The following is an 18,273-nucleotide window of genomic DNA, read 5'->3' on the forward strand; positions in this document are numbered from 1 at the left end:
CACCGAGCAGCACCGAGTCTCTGACCTGAAACCTCCATAATGCATGGGGGCAAGAGAGGGTTGGTGGCTCCGCAGAACACTTTCCTGGAGAATATAGTCCGGCGGTCCAGCGGTGAGTTTGACTCTGCAATGGAAACAGAAATAAGTGATGCTTCCGATTTTATTTCTCAGCCAGGGAACCACACAGGACTGGGATGCTGAAGTATACCGACGTGTGTTATTTTTGTGCCATTTGCTGGGAAGCAGAATCAGCAATCGCTGATTTTTTTTCTTTTAAGTAGCAATTTTTTTTTTTACCTGAAAGTTGACTGACACATTTCTTCTGATATAGAAAACAAAAAACAGTCACATTATCCGAATTATGTGGATAAATAATGAAAAATCTAAATTATAGTTTGCTCTTATGGGAGGCTTTTTAAATTAGCTCTAGAAAAAAATTAGGAAAACACTAATTATTTGTCTTACTTATCAAGTAAGAGTAAAGATTATTATTTATGTGATGATGCAATTTTACACCACCATATATTATGATTATCACAATATGAGGATTTTAAAGCATTTGTTTGAGGATTTGTGAGGTTGTTCCTTATTTATGCGCATTGTTGCAGAAGCTAAAGTTCATAAACAAATGAAATCTAGGCCATCTGCAGCTCCAGATTTGATGCATGGTGTTTGTTCAGTGGTATTAAGGAGTAAAGTTCTGCTAATGTGAGAACATATAGTCTCAATTTTACAAGAACTGGATTTGCAGCCAATCCTAAAGGTCGTAATGTTCTTTTCAGGGATGTATAATTTGATTTATGGCACTTTATCTCTTAGCTACAAATACCAGAGAGTAGAGCGCAGTTTTGCTGTATACCTTTTTTATGTTCCAGAAAGGAAATGCATGTCAGCAAAACAGCCAGTAACTGTACTACTGGCGTAAATATTTAAAGTACTATGTGCACAGCAGGCAATCAGACATTATTCTCATGAGACCCAGAGGCTTTTCTTACAAACGTAGATGGAGGGGTGCAACATTGATTCAGTGTCTGTAAACTTTACTCTTCACCTCAGTAATGTGGTGGTTATCTGAAATTCAGTCTCTATTGTCTGAATGTCTGACCACAAAAGCCCGCAGAATGAACAACATGTACAGTAAGTTCAAGTGTGCAATTTAATTTGGAAGAATTTCAGTCACCCTTTTGTCTGAAGACTGCAGACTGCTCTGAAACTGCAGTAAAGTGGAAGAAGTTTTCAGCTCTTCATCAATATTTGATTCGCATTATGAGTGGAACCTAAACAGCTTTTCTTTTCTCCGTCTCATCTGGTAGCCAAATGTGGATGACTTTTGCATCTTGTTTCCATTATATGCAGTAGTAAATATAAACTTGCATTATGGTGATTTAATAATGTATGGCGATTTGATAAATAATAAAAGGTATATGTTTTATTACATATGTTTTCTTTATTTGTAATTTGGTGTTTAAAATTTCCTGTATTTTGTCTCAGAAACAAGCTTCCTGTTGGGAAATGCACAGGTCCTGGAGTGGCCAGTCGTTTACAGCAATGATGGATTCTGCAAGCTGTCTGGATACCACAGAGCAGATGTGATGCACAAGAGCAGCACATGCAAGTAAGATGCTCTTCAAGCACGCAGCACCTTTCTTTCTGGTGCTTGACTGGAAGCTTTAATCCACAATTTTAGTGTGTTTTTTTTTCTTGTTTTTTTTTTTATATATATTGAATCTCCACTTTTTATTTATCAAAAGGGGAACTAATCTAAATACCTGGAAATAGTCAAACCTGAAGTATAAAAAAAACATATATATAAACCTTACATTATGGAAACTCGTAATCTGTTATTCACATTTCACTATGTTTTCTTCCCTCTTTGTCTTATTTTGCAGTTTCATGTATGGTGATCTGACTGATAAAAATACGATAGACAAAATCAAACAAACATTTGACAGCTATGAGTCTAATTTCTATGAGGTGCTGCTGTATACAAAGAATAGTAAGTACTGTAAATTTGAATCGCAAGATTTTAACAAAAAACAAAAATAAAATGAATTAAGGAATAAATGTTAAAAAAGAAAAAGAAACGCACGATTAGAAGTGATATCTGGTCATTTACTTTTTGTTTTTTGATTGCTTCCCACAGAAACACCAATATGGCTTTACATGCAGATAGCCCCAATCAGAAATGAAAATGACAAGGTGGTGCTTTTCCTCTGCACCTTCAGAGACATCACCCTGTTCAAACAGCCAATTGACGATGAGTCCACAAGAGGTGAGAGACTTTATGTTACTGTACCAATAATTTCCACCTGATAGTATTCTGTATTTCATTGTATTTCTGGGATTTTCACATTGAAAGCTTTGGAGTTATCGCTAAAGGTCCAGCCATTACAATTAAAGACAAAGGAGTGTTATAGATTTTGATTGCACATGAGTGGCTTTGACTTATAAGACATTAGTTTCCTGGTGTGTAACGTACAACTGTCCAGGTGTTGTGTGTCCGGGTCACTGAACAGTGGTCTCTGTGAGTCTATGCAGTGCCATATCCCTGGGGATTAATTGTGCCACAGAGACTTTTTCCATACACCAAGCAGAATTAAATGACAGTGAGGGCACAAGGAGAAGGTAGCTGTATGAATAATCCTGTTTCACAGAGGTAAAAAAGGGTGTGGCAGGTTTCTGAAGATTGATTTTATATACTATTATATTATTATTCATATATTAATAGTTAAATATTTTTCAAGCCAGGATTTATTTATATCATGAATCTGCAGCGGTGCAATATGCATGGTGCATTTAAGGAGTGGACCCAAATGCAGTTGCTGGAGACTGACGTAATTAACCGTTTATTAGGATTGTTATAAAAAAAAAAAAACTGAATTCAAAGTCCATTAATAAAGTCACCAAAAATCTGAAGAAAGGAGCCAGTAGAAATAATAATTTAAAAAAAAACTAACAGGGAGCATTCAAGGGAGATAACATAGAGACTTAGACAATGACGGAGGGGAAAGCAAAGGCAGGACTATTTATACACATCAGGGTAATCAGAGAAAGTGGAAACAAAGGGGTAACAAGGCACAGCCGAATCAATTCAAGACAACAAGACAAGAGGACAAAAGTTAAGCTAGTAACAAGACTTAGGAGACAGATAACTGCCAAACTAAAACAGGAAGTGAGAAGCTATAACTAAACAGGGACACATAGACACAAGAAAGTAGGAGGAACAAATAAAACAAATAGACCATAATATACAGAAACTGTAACAAAGAACTAAAAGACAAAAAATAAGAAACTAAGGTAGTACGTGAACATTCAAAACATAAAGAGAATGTGAAAGAGACAGATCATAACAAATGCAAAAATGCAGGAAAAAATTTAAACAAACAAACAAAAACAAATTTTTGTAGTAAGATAATCCCCAACATCTCTGAGACGTAATTGATCAGACATGATGTCACAGCACTGAATGGTGCACTCGGTCAATACCAACATAATGGTGATACTAATCAACAGGTATGAGAGCCTAAACCTGTTTATTTCCATTCACCGGCTAACAAAACACTGTGGGAAAAATTACAAAAAGAAAATGAGACCGCCCCTCATGCAACTGACTTCAAATATGACGCCACACTTGTTTGTGTATGTAACAGGATACCTTCAAAGTTTGACTCTTTGTCAAAACAGATGAAAAGGAGACAAGCACATAGAGATTCTTTGTATTAGTCGATGCAAGTACACGGGACGTGTTTATTATAAATCTTGTAGAAATAATGTCAATTGAAATTGGGATCACTTTTATTTTTCCTTCAGTTTCTGTCACTTGTCTTTTCCTTCTGTGCTTCCTCTGGGAGTGGACCAGGTTTTCTTTTGCTGGGTAAAGTTTCCAAGTGTTGAAGTGTTGTGAACATTCCTAATTTCATATAGCAGGAAACAAATGCTCTCTCCTCTTCCTGTTTTGGCTGAGCAGTCGTGCTTGTGGCAGGTAGCAGACAGCAGTGCACAGTTAAAGCAAGGCTAGTAGGCAACCAGTCTAAACGCAGATGGTGTTTTTATCCAACTGCACAAATTCAGTTCAAGTCAAAAGATATCTATTGCCCATTTAACAAAGAAAATCAACGTCACCTAATACTCCCATAAACTCCAGTAAAATGTAAACATCTTAACATTAAATGCTCTTAAATGTTTCTTAATTCTTAAATAATGCCGGATGCCGTGTTGTTTTCCTGTGCATTCTGTGTTGCTGTCTGTGGATAGGGTGGACAAAGTTTGCCAGGCTCACACGAGCACTGGCCAACAATCGAAACCTGGTGCAGCAGTTAACACCACTCAATAAGTCGGAGGTCAGCCACAAGCCCTCCAGACTGGCTGAGGTGAGCAAGACCCAGAATTTTCTTTCTAGAATCTGTATCTTTTAAATATGGCTTAGAGGTTCTTGTATCATGACGGCAAATGTTTCCTCTCAATGAAAGGCTCTCCAGCTGGGATCAGACATTCTCCCTCAGTACAAGCAGGAGGCCCCTAAGACCCCTCCACACATCATCCTCCACTACTGCACTTTCAAGACCACTTGGGACTGGATCATCCTCATCCTCACCTTCTACACTGCCATCATGGTACCCTATAATGTTTCCTTCAGGACCAAACAGAACAACTTGGCCTGGCTGGTTGTGGACAGTGTTGTCGATGTCATCTTTTTGGTTGACATCGTGCTCAACTTCCACACCACCTTTGTGGGTCCAGCTGGAGAGGTGATTTCAGATGCCAAGCTCATAAGAATGAATTACCTAAAGACGTGGTTTGTCATCGACCTGCTGTCCTGCCTGCCCTATGATATCATCAACGCGTTTGAAAACGGTGATGATGTGAGTAAACTTTAATAAAGATAATTCTTTTAATGCGGGATTAATTGCTCAGACAATGGTATGTCTTTCCACGTATACATTAAAACGTTTCTGCTTTACTGTTCTTTTTTTAATGTAGGATATCCTCACACATGCCTCTTCCACGGGTCATCTTCGTGAGTCACATTTCCACAGAAATAGCACACGGACTGAAGACTCCGTTCTCCCAGTAAGTAAATTTCTGTATTTCTTTAAATATGCTGTGATAAATATGGTTTGTACCATGCCTCTTGCTCTATGACAGTTTGGATAGGCTCCAGCCCCCCCGCCCCGCGACCTTGAATTGGATAAGCGGAAGAAATTGGATGGATGAATGGATGGAAATCAGGTCATATTATCGATCCCTTATGGTGACAAAACCACACTGAATAATCACATTGCAGAGTCTTTGAGCTCTTTGTTTTGAGTTTTTCACCCAGAACATTAGTATTGTCAACAATGATATCTACAAAATCCAGTGTTTACCGTGACCTAACGGCAAGAAGGTCCTGGGTTTGAATCCAGGAGGAGGCTGGGGCTTCCTCCCACTATCCAAAGACATGAATGGGTTAGGTTTATTGATGATTCTAAAATGGTCTTAGGTGTAAAAGCGAGTGACCAACCACACACAACCAGTAAGGGAATACTAATTTTTCCCTTCACCAACAGTGATTCCCATATGATTTTTGACCAGTATCTAGTGTTACTGTGGCCTTCTTCACTTGATTCTACATCATCACCATGACTGTCACATGTTTAAAATCGTGGGCAAGTTAATGTCACGTGGTTATTGGTCACCTGACTGCAAAACCTCCATATGGCCCTTGTTTTTTTTGTACCTACCCCTTATGATCACATTAAAGTTTTTAAAAAATAAGGTGGAGTCAGCTAAACTGGTAAACTCAAGGCTTCAAAACATCAGTCCACTAACCGGTAGGTGATATCATGATGAGTTCATTCATTCATCTTATATATATGATCTCTATTTACATTAGGAGAGAGCCAAAAATAAGACTAATTCTAATTTAAATAACTGTATGTAATTGTAACTGTATTCAACTGTATGTAAATAATTTATTTTTACAATATCAGTGTTGCAATAATATGTAAAAGCAGCCAAAAACAATCATGACTCCCGAGAACAAAACCAAGCAGTAGCATGATTTTTCAATTTTAGCAATGAAAAATATTCACCATTTAAGGAGATATAGTTGTTGTTTTTTCATATGTACAAATGTAACATCTCTTTGTACAACAAAATGTAACAACTCCAGTCGCACTCCGTTCTTTCAACTCAAAAATGTTAAATTTCACTGGCATCCCACAGGGATCTGTCCTGGAGCCTCTTTTATTTATCATCTGTCTACTTCCTCTGGGCCATGTCTTCCATAGATTTAATATCAGTTTCCAATGTTACGCTGATGACATGCAGCTCTGCCTGTGCACCAAATGTTCCACCACTTTTCGTACCACTGCTCTCTGTGTTTGCCTCCAGGAAATCAAATCCTGGTACTCCTGTAAACTTTATCAAATCGAATAGTGATAAAACCAAGGTTCTCCTCACTGACACCAGTTCACCTTGTGTAAATGTAAATGTTTCCCTCCTTATTGACGACTCTTCTCAGGTCTTCTCTCTTCCTGGTGCTCGGATCATTACCAGAACTGCCTCCATTAGTCACAACATACAGGCCCATCAGCAGCTTCTTTGGCTAATATCATATCATAATGATATCAAGATTCTGCTCATCACCTTTGAGACCACAACATCGCTCTGCAGTACCACTCTTAACTTCTGCACATCAACACACCCATTCGCACTCTTCTTCCTTCCATCTCACTGTCCCTTCCCCTCAACTGAATACAATGTGAGCTTTCAGATGCTCTGCTCCTAAACTCTGGAGTTCCCTCTCAAAGCGCACCTCTTTAAGTTGCCATACTCTCTCGGATTGTCTTCCACCAGTCACATGAATCCTCTGTTCTTAATGATTTTACACATTCTAAACTTGTTTTATTGACTTGACAGATATTTTCTTCTCTTAAGGTGAAATCATTTTAATCATGAAAACCAGTGTAAAGTTTTAACATAAGATAATAATGCAGCTTTCATCTGATGTACAATGTACAATGTATTGTATCTTTTATTCTGGATATCTGGTTCACATTTTCACTTTCTTTCTCTGTAGGGTCTCAGCAGCCTCTTCAGTTCCCTTAAAGTCATCCGCCTGCTCCGTCTGGGCCGCGTAGCCCGAAAACTGGACCACTACCTGGAGTATGGAGCTGCAGTCCTGGTCCTGCTGGTGTGTGTCTTCGGCCTGGTGGCTCACTGGCTTGCCTGCATTTGGTACAGCATTGGTGACCACGAGGTCATTGATGAGACCACCAACACCATTAAGACAGACAGCTGGCTCTACCAGTTGGCACTGAGTATTGGAACTCCTTACCGCTACAACACTAGCGGTAATGGCCGGTGGGAAGGAGGTCCTACCAAAGACACGCTGTACATTTCTTCTCTCTACTTCACCATGACTAGCCTGACCACCATTGGATTTGGTAACATTGCTCCAACAACAGATGGCGAGAAGATTTTCTCCGTGGCTATGATGATGGTGGGCTGTGAGTACCCAGTCACCACACACTGTATTTCCAACATGCATCACATTTAACAGTTTCTCCAAAGGTTTCACAAAACCTTTGAAAATGGCACAGGAAACATTTAACTAGCAGCCACAATGTGATAGATTAATACAGCCATATAATGGAACGATCCATGAGTTTTAATCTGTACTTGGAGCTGGGAAAGGATGTTTTAACCATATTCAGTAGCATCATTTGTGGGTGAAGTTTACCAGAACAACAGCTCTGTAACAACAAAAACAGCCCTGTCTCCCCATCACTCCACACTAAACAAAGCATACATACTTTGATGTCATTCGTGCATTCATCCATTCATAATATCCTAGTTGAACCTTGCAGGAGATGAAACAGTCTGGTTACACCTACTTGCACGCTAGTCAAGATAACGTGCTCTCCACAGTCCTGCTGGCTATTTACCAGCTGCCAGTAAAGCAACATATGGTACGCGTGTTCTAAAACATGAGGAGGATCTGTGCAGGATATTAAGTCCCAGCACGCTGTGATCAATACATGGCTGCTTTTTCCCTTAGTTAACATAGTGTATGGCATTACTGATGTATTTAGAGATGACTTTGCTTAGACACTAATATATTTATGTAACCACTATTGAAAAATTTCATGGCAGAGTTGACTTTGCTGTCTCTTTTTACATTTTCAACAAAGTGAAAGTGAAACATTGCAAATCAGTTGAATTTCTAGTTTTCACAAAATATTTTTGAACCATTTACCTTTATTTATTGCAACTTCCTCCTAACCTTTTAATGTGCATATCCTCAGTGGACACTATTAAGGAATACTTTGCTAGGACTGAGCTGGGCCCCTGTTTTCCTTCAGAACTGCTTTAATTTTTCAAGGAATAGATTCAACAAAGCGCTGGAAACATTCCTCTGAGATTTTGGACCATACTGACGTGATAGCATCACACAGTTGCTGCAGATTTGACACCTGAACATCCCATTACACCATATAACAAAGGTGCTCTAGTGGATTGAGATATGGTGGCTATGAGTACAGTGAACTCATTGTCATGTTCAAGAAATCAGTTTGAGATGATTTGTGACAGGATGTGTTATCCTACTGGAAGCAGCCGTCAGAAGACGGGTGCACTGTGTTCCTAAAGGGATGGACATGGTCAGCAACAATACTCATGTAGACTGAGCGGCTCAAAGTGTGCCCTGAAAATTTTCCTTTTCACCCAGAGAACTGTCGCTCATTGGATTTCTTCTCTTCTCCATTCTCTATAAACTCTAGAGATGTTTGAAGGAGAAAAGCCCACTATATCAGCAGTTTCTGGAAAACTCAGACCAGCTCGTCTGGCACCAATAACCACACCACATTCCCTTAAATCGCCTCTCTTCCCCATCATGATGCTCAGTTTGAACTTCAGCACATCAAATTGACCATGACTACATGCCTAAATGCACTGAGCTGGTGTCATGTGATTGGCTGGTGTGTGTATTAGCATCACAGAAACATCAACTAGACATCCATTTAAACCATTAAAAAACATTTTCAGTAGAAAATCTCTTCCTAAAGGTCTGGAAGCATGCTCTAAATCAGGGATGTAAATAGGTTGTCTATCTGTACCTGCCACCCTAATTGACCAAACGGACAGTTAATTATTATTTAAAATCACATTTCGATAATGACAGAATTCAATATTCAGAAAGTGAAGTAAGTATTTATGCCTTATAGAGCTAAATGATCCACAGACAACATTTTCCTCTTTTCATTCTGGTCATGGTTTCACGTTTAGCTGCAGCCTCGGTGCTTGAACCACTCTGAGTTTCGGCTTTGTCAATAATCAAAAGTGACATGTTCAGCGCCCATCACAGCCTGCTCTGTGAATGTCTGTCTGAGGGCCGGTCGTCACATCAGAAAAGTATTGCATGTTAATTCAGTCAGTCGTTTTTTCAATGCAGGGAATAAATGTCATTGCATTCTTCTGCATTTCTCATGGTCAGTAGAAACTTCATGAAGAAAGTCAAAGTTAAAGACTTCATTTATTCCCAAATTACCCTTAAATTTTCAGCAAAAACAGATATTTTTTCTTTACATTCCCTGTGTTGCGTGACTTTCAGTATTTAACGGGACACGACTGTCAAATTGATGAGGATGAAGCTTATAACATGAACTTAGAAATGATGCATTATGTTATATAAGTCTACGTATAAGTCACGCCATATTCCTTAGCTAACTTCAAAACTATCTAGAACTTAGTACTGTAACTACATTAGTGGTTTCTAAGTTATATCTTTGGTGTCTTAGTAATCGTTTGTGGTTCCAATTCACCAAAATAGAAAGGCCTATTTTTACTCCAGCCTGTTTGCTGCTTTCATCACACACTGCAGACAGAGTAATAGCTTCACCTTTGATCTCAGTGCCTCTACAGTACCTTGGTCATCACTCACCTTTGTGCACTAACCTTTGGCCCAACCCTCTAAAACAGCATGTATAGTGATGCAATAAAACCAGTGAGAACACAGAAAGTGACAGCCACGCTTCAAGCTTCGTACAGTCGAAAGTAAACACCCATTATTCTGATGGCGCCTGGATCACGATGATCATTCAGTCACACTGCAGTGTCGGCTTCAATTATGGCGCATAAATCTCCTGCTATAGATACGGTAATTATTTGAGTGGAAAAGGAATCGAAGACAGGGCCAGTTTGCCTGCAGGCTCGGGTGTAGTAAGTGGACAATGAGCCATCACGTTAGATATGTATCCTAACCTCTGTGATCCTGCTGTGGTGACCGGAGATGAAGCTTTCCCGTTGAGTGGATAAAACCTCACAGTAAGAGATGCTGAGTGACTCTTTGAGGTCACTGCAGCACGGCACTCCTACCCAGGAACTGTGGATTAGAAATTATATCATAAAGAGTTAGCCCATCCCTCGTTGTGTATATCAGGCTATGCATGCATGTATTTAAGAAAACTGCACTGTCAGCAGTGCTGTTTTGTGTACATTTACTTTTCAGTAAATTACAAAACAAAACAAACAAAATTATTAAAAACAAATAAATAAAATTCACTAAAGAGTTTATCCAAAATGTAAAATGCAAACAGTACTATATTATTGTAGAACCAAGATATAATGATTATATGCTTGTAGTGCTTATACAGCATCACGTCAGATGGACATCCACACTGTTTTTAAGGTTTTCGTTTTTCTATCACTGTAAAATCTTTGAAATCTTAAAATTACTTTCATTTGTGCACCAGCGATTATGTAATTACAGCATCATTGATCAAGTGTTAGTCATGTATAAATCAGGGGATTGTGATAAAGAGAGGCAAGCAAAGGTTTGAGCAATCATAATCAAATGGCATAATTTGGTGATTATCAAAAGAAAAAGAAAAAAGAAGAGTCTTTGATGGTGCCGTACTCTTACTCCAGCCATACGACTGCAGATGAGCGCTAACAAGATTTCCCTCAGAGTGGCCTGGAGGAGCAACTGTTCTACATGAACAGGGTCTACAGGTTAACTCCTCATCAGGTGGAAAAATGACCTTTGACCTTATGACAAGTCACAAAAGTCCCCGAAGGTCTAGAAAGGCAAGTAGATGAGCTGGTTTGTTCCTAGAATGTCATTTGGAGGGAAAAAGTCTTCACGTGGTTGTGTGGAAGCCGGTAGCGTGGAAAACACTTAAAGGACAGTTAAATATCAGCATGCTCCGGTCTTTTCCCGTCATAAACCAGTAACCTCACCTGGGATTTTGCTCTATAACAGCTGGGACTCTAACCCTTAATTGGACAAGCGGAAAAAATTAAGGGAATAAAGTTTTGGATTAGATCTCAATTAATTATTTAATCTTTAATCCAAATATAATTTTTTTTCGTGTTAAATACGCCATTAATCACATATATATTCCACTGAAATGTTTTGTCATAGGCAGTTTCCTCAACAATATTTAACTCTAAATTTGAGGTATGAAAGTTGGATACTGTGATCCCATAAATATGATTATTTGTTATCTAAAAGCATTTATCTCTCACAGGAGAGATTAGTTCTCTTGGCTAGCTTGAGAATGACTTGTCCCCCCAGATGAGCTGGAAGAGATGGTCATGTCTCGGATAAGCGTAAGAAGGCGGATGAATGAAAACGTTAGATTCGAATAAATAAGATGAACTCTTGCTCTTCTGTCTTTTTTCTTTTAGCACTGCTATATGCCACAATCTTTGGAAACGTCACCACCATCTTCCAGCAGATGTACACCAACACAAATCGCTACCACGAGATGCTCAACAATGTGCGTGACTTCCTTAAACTTTACCAGGTTCCCAAAGGTCTGAGCGAGAGGGTCATGGACTTCATCGTCTCCACCTGGGCCATGTCGAAGGGCATTGACACAGACAAGGTACAAATCTGTGCAAAAGTTTCAGGGGGTGCTTTCAAAAACTGATGTGCCATTACTTGTCAGATTTATCTTTTGGATTTCATGTTTTCATTTATTGGCTTTCCCAACAACCCAATTAAAGTTTATGCCCTTGCCTGCCTCCCATATCTGCCTTTTAGGTCCTGAACTTCTACAGTCCATGCAGTCAGTAACAACATTACCATTGTTGTTCTCATGAAGTAAATCAGATCACATGGTCCAACATCTGGAGTTTAAAGATTATTTAAAGAAGCAGCTTTCATGTCTCTGCAGTTCTATTTTTAAAACGTTTAGTAATACATCTGCTAAATGAGCAGCGGAAATGTGCTACATATTTAATGTCCTCCAGTGATGATGCATTAAGTGTTTGCTGCACAAATCTCACCATGTCTTTCAGGTTCTCTCCATCTGTCCTAAAGACATGCGTGCAGACATCTGCGTCCACCTCAACAAACAGGTGTTCAATGACCATCCAGCTTTTCGCCTGGCAAGTGACGGCTGTTTGCGCTCTCTCGCCGTGGAGTTTCAGACTACACACTGCGCACCTGGAGACCTCATCTTCCACATCGGGGAGAGCGTTGATACGCTCTGTTTTGTAGTCTCGGGTTCACTCGAAGTCATCCAAGATGACGAGGTCATCGCAATACTAGGTAATCCAGGGCAATATTGTGAAATAGACCAAGCAAAGTTGTACCTGCTGCTCTCAGTTGAAGTTAGAGCAAAGTTTTCTGAAGTCCTTTTTATGCTTTACAACCTATATGTCTTCGACTTCATCCCATTTTATTTATATTTATCTGAGCCAACAGATGTTTATATGATATCTGGCCCTGTTCAGGTAAAGGTGACGTGTTTGGAGATGCATTCTGGAAAGAGACCACGCTGGCTCGAGCCTGTGCGAATGTGCGCGCTCTGACGTACTGCGACCTGCACGTCATCCGGAGAGAGGCTCTGATGCGGGTGCTGGAGTTTTACACCGCGTTCGCCAATTCTTTCTCCCGCAACCTCATCCTCACCTGTAATTTGCGAAAACGGGTAAAACTTTCACTGTCCTGTCTTTTAGTAAAGGATGTTAGTGTCATCTTAAAGCAAAGGATTACTGATTGCATTTTGTTGTCATAGGCAAAAGAGATAACAGGGTGCACAGCTCCCACCCAGCTGGACTTCAACATTGTACATTACACTACTAAAATTACCAAGGTGCAATGTCTTTACAATCTACAATCTACAACAAATGCAATACAACCAAACCTGCTTCTTTACAACATAAACTCTCCATCTACAAACTCCTACATCATCAAGAGCTGAGCAACCAAACCCAGTGCACAGGAACATCTATAACCACAACTTTTCACCAACTGACAGTATGAATAAAAAACACTTTTTCTTATTTTGTTTGTATTGCAAAGCATTTTGCAATGTCTTGCCATGCATATGCTAAACACACATATCTATATGTGTATCTAGTACTTAAATGATCATTAAATTTAAAATAAAAGGAGAAATAAAGAACGAAAAGGTGTTTGTGCCAGCAGTAAATCATAGACAAAAATTAGAATCAAATCCCTTCTTTGCAGATGAGACTTCATTCATACAACATGTGCTGTGGCCTTGAGCTAGGCAGCATGGAATACCTGAGTGCGATGCAGAGTTGTATACAGTTTTCCATAAAGTGTGTAATGGTAAATGGATTGTGTATATATATATATATATATATATATATATAGCACATTGTCTTTGTATCGACCGCTCAGAAAGCCTTTTTATCAAATTACAAACTGAGAGTGAACAGCTCAAATGTGAAGAGGATAAATGTAAATAAATCAGCACATGCACACTGTCTCCATCCAGATTTCCCCAATCTGTGAAAAGGACAGTGACAAAAAATTAGTTCAAAGCTGAACAATTAGCCGGTCCAAACTAAGGCTCTAATATTTCATAGAGTTTCTCCTGGCTACGCATATTGATCCCACTACAGCACGGAGCTGCTTTGCTTTCCAGCCACAAGAGTAGGTTTCTTATACATTCTGCTGTAATACTATCTTTTAAGTTCTTAATGGATGTTCATATCGCGTCAAGTCATCCCAGGGCACGTAGTCTGTTGTGTTCTTTGTTCAGGACTGAGATGTATGAAATACTTTTGAGGATGTAGGTTTAAAAAATTTGAAGGAATTAAACAGACTCATAACAGCTCGAACTCTGGCTGTAACAAAGCAGATCGGCCTTTTAAGAATGTTTGAGCAATCGTTGGAAGTGCTGTGTAGTAAATATTAATTGGCACAGTTTCGTGGCAGGTATTTGGACTTTGCAAAAGTCTCAAGCCCTCTTCATTTCTTTATGTTTTGTTAGGAAAATGGGAAATAGGTGCAGTGGTTTATTGAAACCTGTGCAAACATACATGGACAGTATACAGTATATGAGGCAAAAACAGTGTGTACAATTCCTAATGAGCTTTAAAAACAGTATTTGGTATGACCACCTTTATTCTTCAACACAGCCTCTCTCAGACAAGCTTTCTTGTTATTTCTTAAGTAGTCTTCAGTCTCCAGGCTTCTTGAAGGAAATTCAAAGCTCTTCTTTGGATTTTGGCTGCCTTTTGTTCAGTTTTCTGTTAAAATGATCCCATACTGCTTCAATAATGTTGAAGTGTGGGCCTCTGGGGAGGCCAATCCATGCTGATAGTGTTTGATGGTGTGTTTTGTCTATCCAGGTATGTTTTTACTGCATTGGCAGTGTGTTTGGAACCATTGCCACTGACTTTCAGCACAGTCCTTGTGTAATTTGGCATACCTCAGCCTCAGTTTTACTTCCTTGAGAATGGCTCCTTGACAAACACACTTCCATTGAGGCCACTTCTGAGGAGGCTTCAGTCAACATTGAAGGGCCAGATGCATCTTTCAGGTCCTGTGTCAGGTCTTAACATGAATGATTCATAGGACATGTTTAAGTGGCTTAACATCGTGTGTAGAAGTACTGGACTGAAAATGAGTAAACAAGCAGCCAAGCCTGGAGAGACACTGCTCAAGAGCACTTTAAAAAAATAATAATAGGGAAGTCTGACTTCTTTAAAGCAAAATATAAAGAAATAAGCAGTGACTTAAGAGTTCTTTGCATGTTTAATAACATAGCAGGTCCTAGACATTTTGTAGATTACTTATCGGCAGCCGAGCCCATTAGTAGCTGTCTTCTACATTGGTTTTCTAATCTATCTATTTCTAATCATCTAAACTAGTCAGTTTCAGATTAATCCAAAAATGATATTAAAGAAGTTGATGCTAACTATTACACTATTAATATATCAGTTGAAATAGTGGGAGCTTTGTACACAGTGGGCTTTAACCTGGGATTCATGGGGGTAAGTGTTTCACAGATTAACTTCTCAGGTACACGAGCACTGAAAGTTTCTACCAGAGTGGTATCGGAAGGTAGTGAGACGCTTGGAGTTTATTGACATTTCTTTTCTTTGTCTTCAGAAGGAATCAGGAAAGACTCAGAGCCTAAATTGTCCTCCATTATTGACTTGTTGCTCCATTAACGGTTTCCCTTGTGCATTACTGCTTTCAGCTCATAAATATTTCAGCATTCACAACAGCTGCAGGCAGCTGTCCTTGCTTTGAAGCTGCATTATACGGACATTGTACAACTTGCTTCGTCCAGGTCGAGCACTAGAGCATGCACACTGTAAGTTACAATTTACAGTGTGTCCTGTATCAGTGTCCTCATGCACGCACTCTCCCTCTTGCAGGTCATCTTCAGGAAGATTGCCGATGTGAGGAGGGAGCAGGCGCATCAGAGTGACGTGACTCTGTCGATTCCCGAAGACCACCCGGTTCGCAAGCTGTTCCAGAAGTTCAGACAGCACAGAGACGCTCAAACGGGAGAGTCCAACACTTACTTAGATCACAACTGCGTGCAGGTGGAGATGCAGCAGCACCCCCAGCACCACACTGACTCAAACTCTTACACTCAGCCCAGTCACTCAGCATCTCCTCAGCAGCGGCAGGAGAACACCTCAGCAGGAGGGGGGAACAGTTGCAACATGCCTGAAAAGTCAGAGCAAAAGCTCACAAGGGAGGCGGTGGGGTCTGCATCAAAGCCTTGTCCAGAGAGCCGGCTTGGCCAGAGCAGTGGTGCAGGTGGAGAGGGTAACGCAGGGAGCGGCAGAGGTGTGAGAGGCTGGGCAAAGTTTAGAAACACCACATCTGCTGAGCCAGCACGTCCTCCTGTCGAGCAGGAGAAGCAGACTCAGAAAGCAGACGAGTGGCCGAAAGGATCGCAGTCCTCAGAACAGATCGCAGCCCCCAAAACGAACCACGAATCAGGGGGAGGCGGAGAGAGGGGAAGCACAGAGGGCAGCAACAGCGCAGGTGAGGAAACAAGCGCCCTGCACAAAACCGACTCCTGCGACAGTGGTATCACAAAGAGCGATCCACGCATCGACCGAGCAGGAGATTCAAGAAGCTCCTTCGAGCGAAGCCCGATGGAAAGGAGCCCCATGGAGAGAAATCCATTCGAGCACAGCCTCGGGGTTTACGCCGAGGTCTCCCTCAGACACTCATTCGTGCAGCCGCTGTCTGAGCAAGCGCTGCTTCAAGCGACGCTCCACGCGGCCAAGCTGGAGCTGAAAGCAGACATTCAGATACTGAGCGGGAGACTGTCGCTGCTCGAGGCTCAGGTGAGCGAGATCCTCAGGCTGCTGTCGGTAAAAAGACTCTCTCTGCCGCCAGCGTCCTCTCCAAAAGCAAGACGGAAAAGTCAAGACTCGGTCACCGCCTCCAGGCCGGCTTCACCCAAAACAGACGACGAGGATCTTTAAATTTTCTCACTTGATAAAAAAAATAAAGGATTAGATAAGCATCGTGCATGTCCTGCTGGACTACAAGTTTTAATACTTGATTGCATGCAGAAATGTTACCTTAGCACCACAAGGATCCAGGGATTTATCTTATACTGTAGCTTTTAACTTATGAGACACTTGTGTGTGAGAGGAAGCAGGGACAAATAATTAACAACAAGCACAAAAAGGAAATGATGCTTGATGAGGTGCTTGGCAAAACATGCAAGTTTGATGAAAATAAGATGGAGTAGTTCTTTACGTTTCTGGAAGTCAGTTTACAGTTTTGAGGTTTTTTATTTTGTTTGTTTTCTTGGTAGAAAACCTTGAAGTTCACATTTCTATTTTGTGGACAAGCTGAAGCTCAGTGAGCATTTCATCATGCACAGTGTATCATAAATACACAGCTTTATCTTATTTAGGAGGGAAATCCAGAGTTTTTGTTGCTCATCCTCAGTGGAGCGACTACCTTCCGAGTTAATTATCAGGTAATTAAATGTGCCTTACAATAGCAAAGCCTCACTGCGAGCTGTTTTGATGAAATCTAATGTTATATATACATATAAATCTATATGCATTGTCTTATTTAAAAACTCATTTCCTGTGCATGTAAAAATAAAGGACAGCAATGCAATAATGCCACATTTACATTTTTGTTAAAGGTTTCTTTTCCTTCAGGATGTGAACATGTCACCAGGTTTTTGCAGCAGACTCATTGTGCATTTTTCTTCACGTAGCTTTGCATCTTGCTCAGGTATCTTTGTTCTCAGACTGAATTTGAACGATTTCTATTTATTAGCCATTTTGTAGGATAAATGGTACTGCATATCCTGTTTTAATCATTTAAATGATGGTTCACTATGCATATCTAAAGGGAAGGTGCACTAAACTCAGTTTGTTCATATTTTTTGGTGGTTTATGAAACCACTGGGGAAATTCTGTGTGAACTGTAAGGGTCCAAGCATGTGACTGTTAAGTATGTCTGTTCTATGTTACGTTCAGAGACGACCTTGCATGCATCCGAGGGAGCCTGTCAACTGTGAAATGAGTAATGAAAAGTAATGCCTGCTCACCATCTGTTGTTTAGTTTCTTCTCTTATGTAACACAAAAGTCTGCCTTTAAACTGGAAAGTGCAACACGCAAGCGGGTTTCATGTCACAATGTTTTGTTTAATCCAGGTGAGTCACAGGAGGATACCGATTACAGTGGATTTACACTTGACTTTCTTCAAATATGATTTTTATTTAGCAGTTGACAAACAAAGCAACACTTTTGCACTGACTTCTGAATCATCTTTAAACATCAGTGCTAATAAGGATGGATGGATGGATGGATGGATGGATGGATGGATGGATGGATGGATGGATGGATGGATGGATAGATGGATGGATGGATAGATGGATAGATAGATAGATAGATCACAAATACTTAATTGTAGGTGCCCACATGGAGATAACAAGTCAAGGAGACACAAATTATGCTGTAAGTACTGCGTAATTTCTTGATAATTTGGCATAAAAACAAACAGTATTTCTTACATTATAAGAACA

At 40.1% G+C, this 18,273-nt stretch overlaps 1 protein-coding gene across 2 annotated transcripts; it reads left to right on the forward strand.

Annotated features, from left to right (window-relative positions):
• The first annotated feature begins 39 nt into the window (after positions 1-39).
• On the forward strand, positions 40-17,017 carry LOC102211684 (potassium voltage-gated channel subfamily H member 5-like). Of its 2 annotated transcripts, XM_005734384.1 has the most exons (12): positions 40-112; positions 1,492-1,615; positions 1,890-1,996; positions 2,144-2,272; positions 4,255-4,370; positions 4,470-4,862; positions 7,064-7,493; positions 11,674-11,873; positions 12,289-12,541; positions 12,727-12,923; positions 15,634-16,368; positions 16,423-17,017. In XM_005734384.1, the coding sequence occupies exons 1-12, from the start codon at positions 40-42 to the stop codon at positions 16,702-16,704; spliced, it is 3,039 nt and encodes a 1,012-aa protein (XP_005734441.1). In that variant the 3' UTR covers positions 16,705-17,017. The 2 variants fall into 2 exon arrangements, with proteins under 2 accessions (XP_005734441.1, XP_005734440.1); XM_005734383.1 differs by having other exon boundaries at positions 15,634-17,017.
• Positions 17,018-18,273: the final 1,256 nt, after the last annotated feature.

The sequence above is a fragment of the Pundamilia nyererei genome, unplaced genomic scaffold (genome assembly GCF_000239375.1).
Source record: "Pundamilia nyererei isolate P.nyererei 1_Seehausen unplaced genomic scaffold, PunNye1.0 scaffold00058, whole genome shotgun sequence".
NCBI classification, from domain to species: Eukaryota; Metazoa; Chordata; class Actinopteri; order Cichliformes; family Cichlidae; genus Pundamilia; species Pundamilia nyererei.

Bases quoted from the DNA above. Each gene is read 5' to 3' on its own strand.
- LOC102211684 (XM_005734383.1), top strand. From the start codon at position 40: ATGCATGGGGGCAAGAGAGGGTTGGTGGCTCCGCAGAACACTTTCCTG. The intron at 113-1,491 runs GTGAGTTTGACT...ATTTTGTCTCAG, and splicing joins TATAGTCCGGCGGTCCAGCG to AAACAAGCTTCCTGTTGGGA. The intron at 1,616-1,889 runs GTAAGATGCTCT...CTTATTTTGCAG, and splicing joins CACAAGAGCAGCACATGCAA to TTTCATGTATGGTGATCTGA.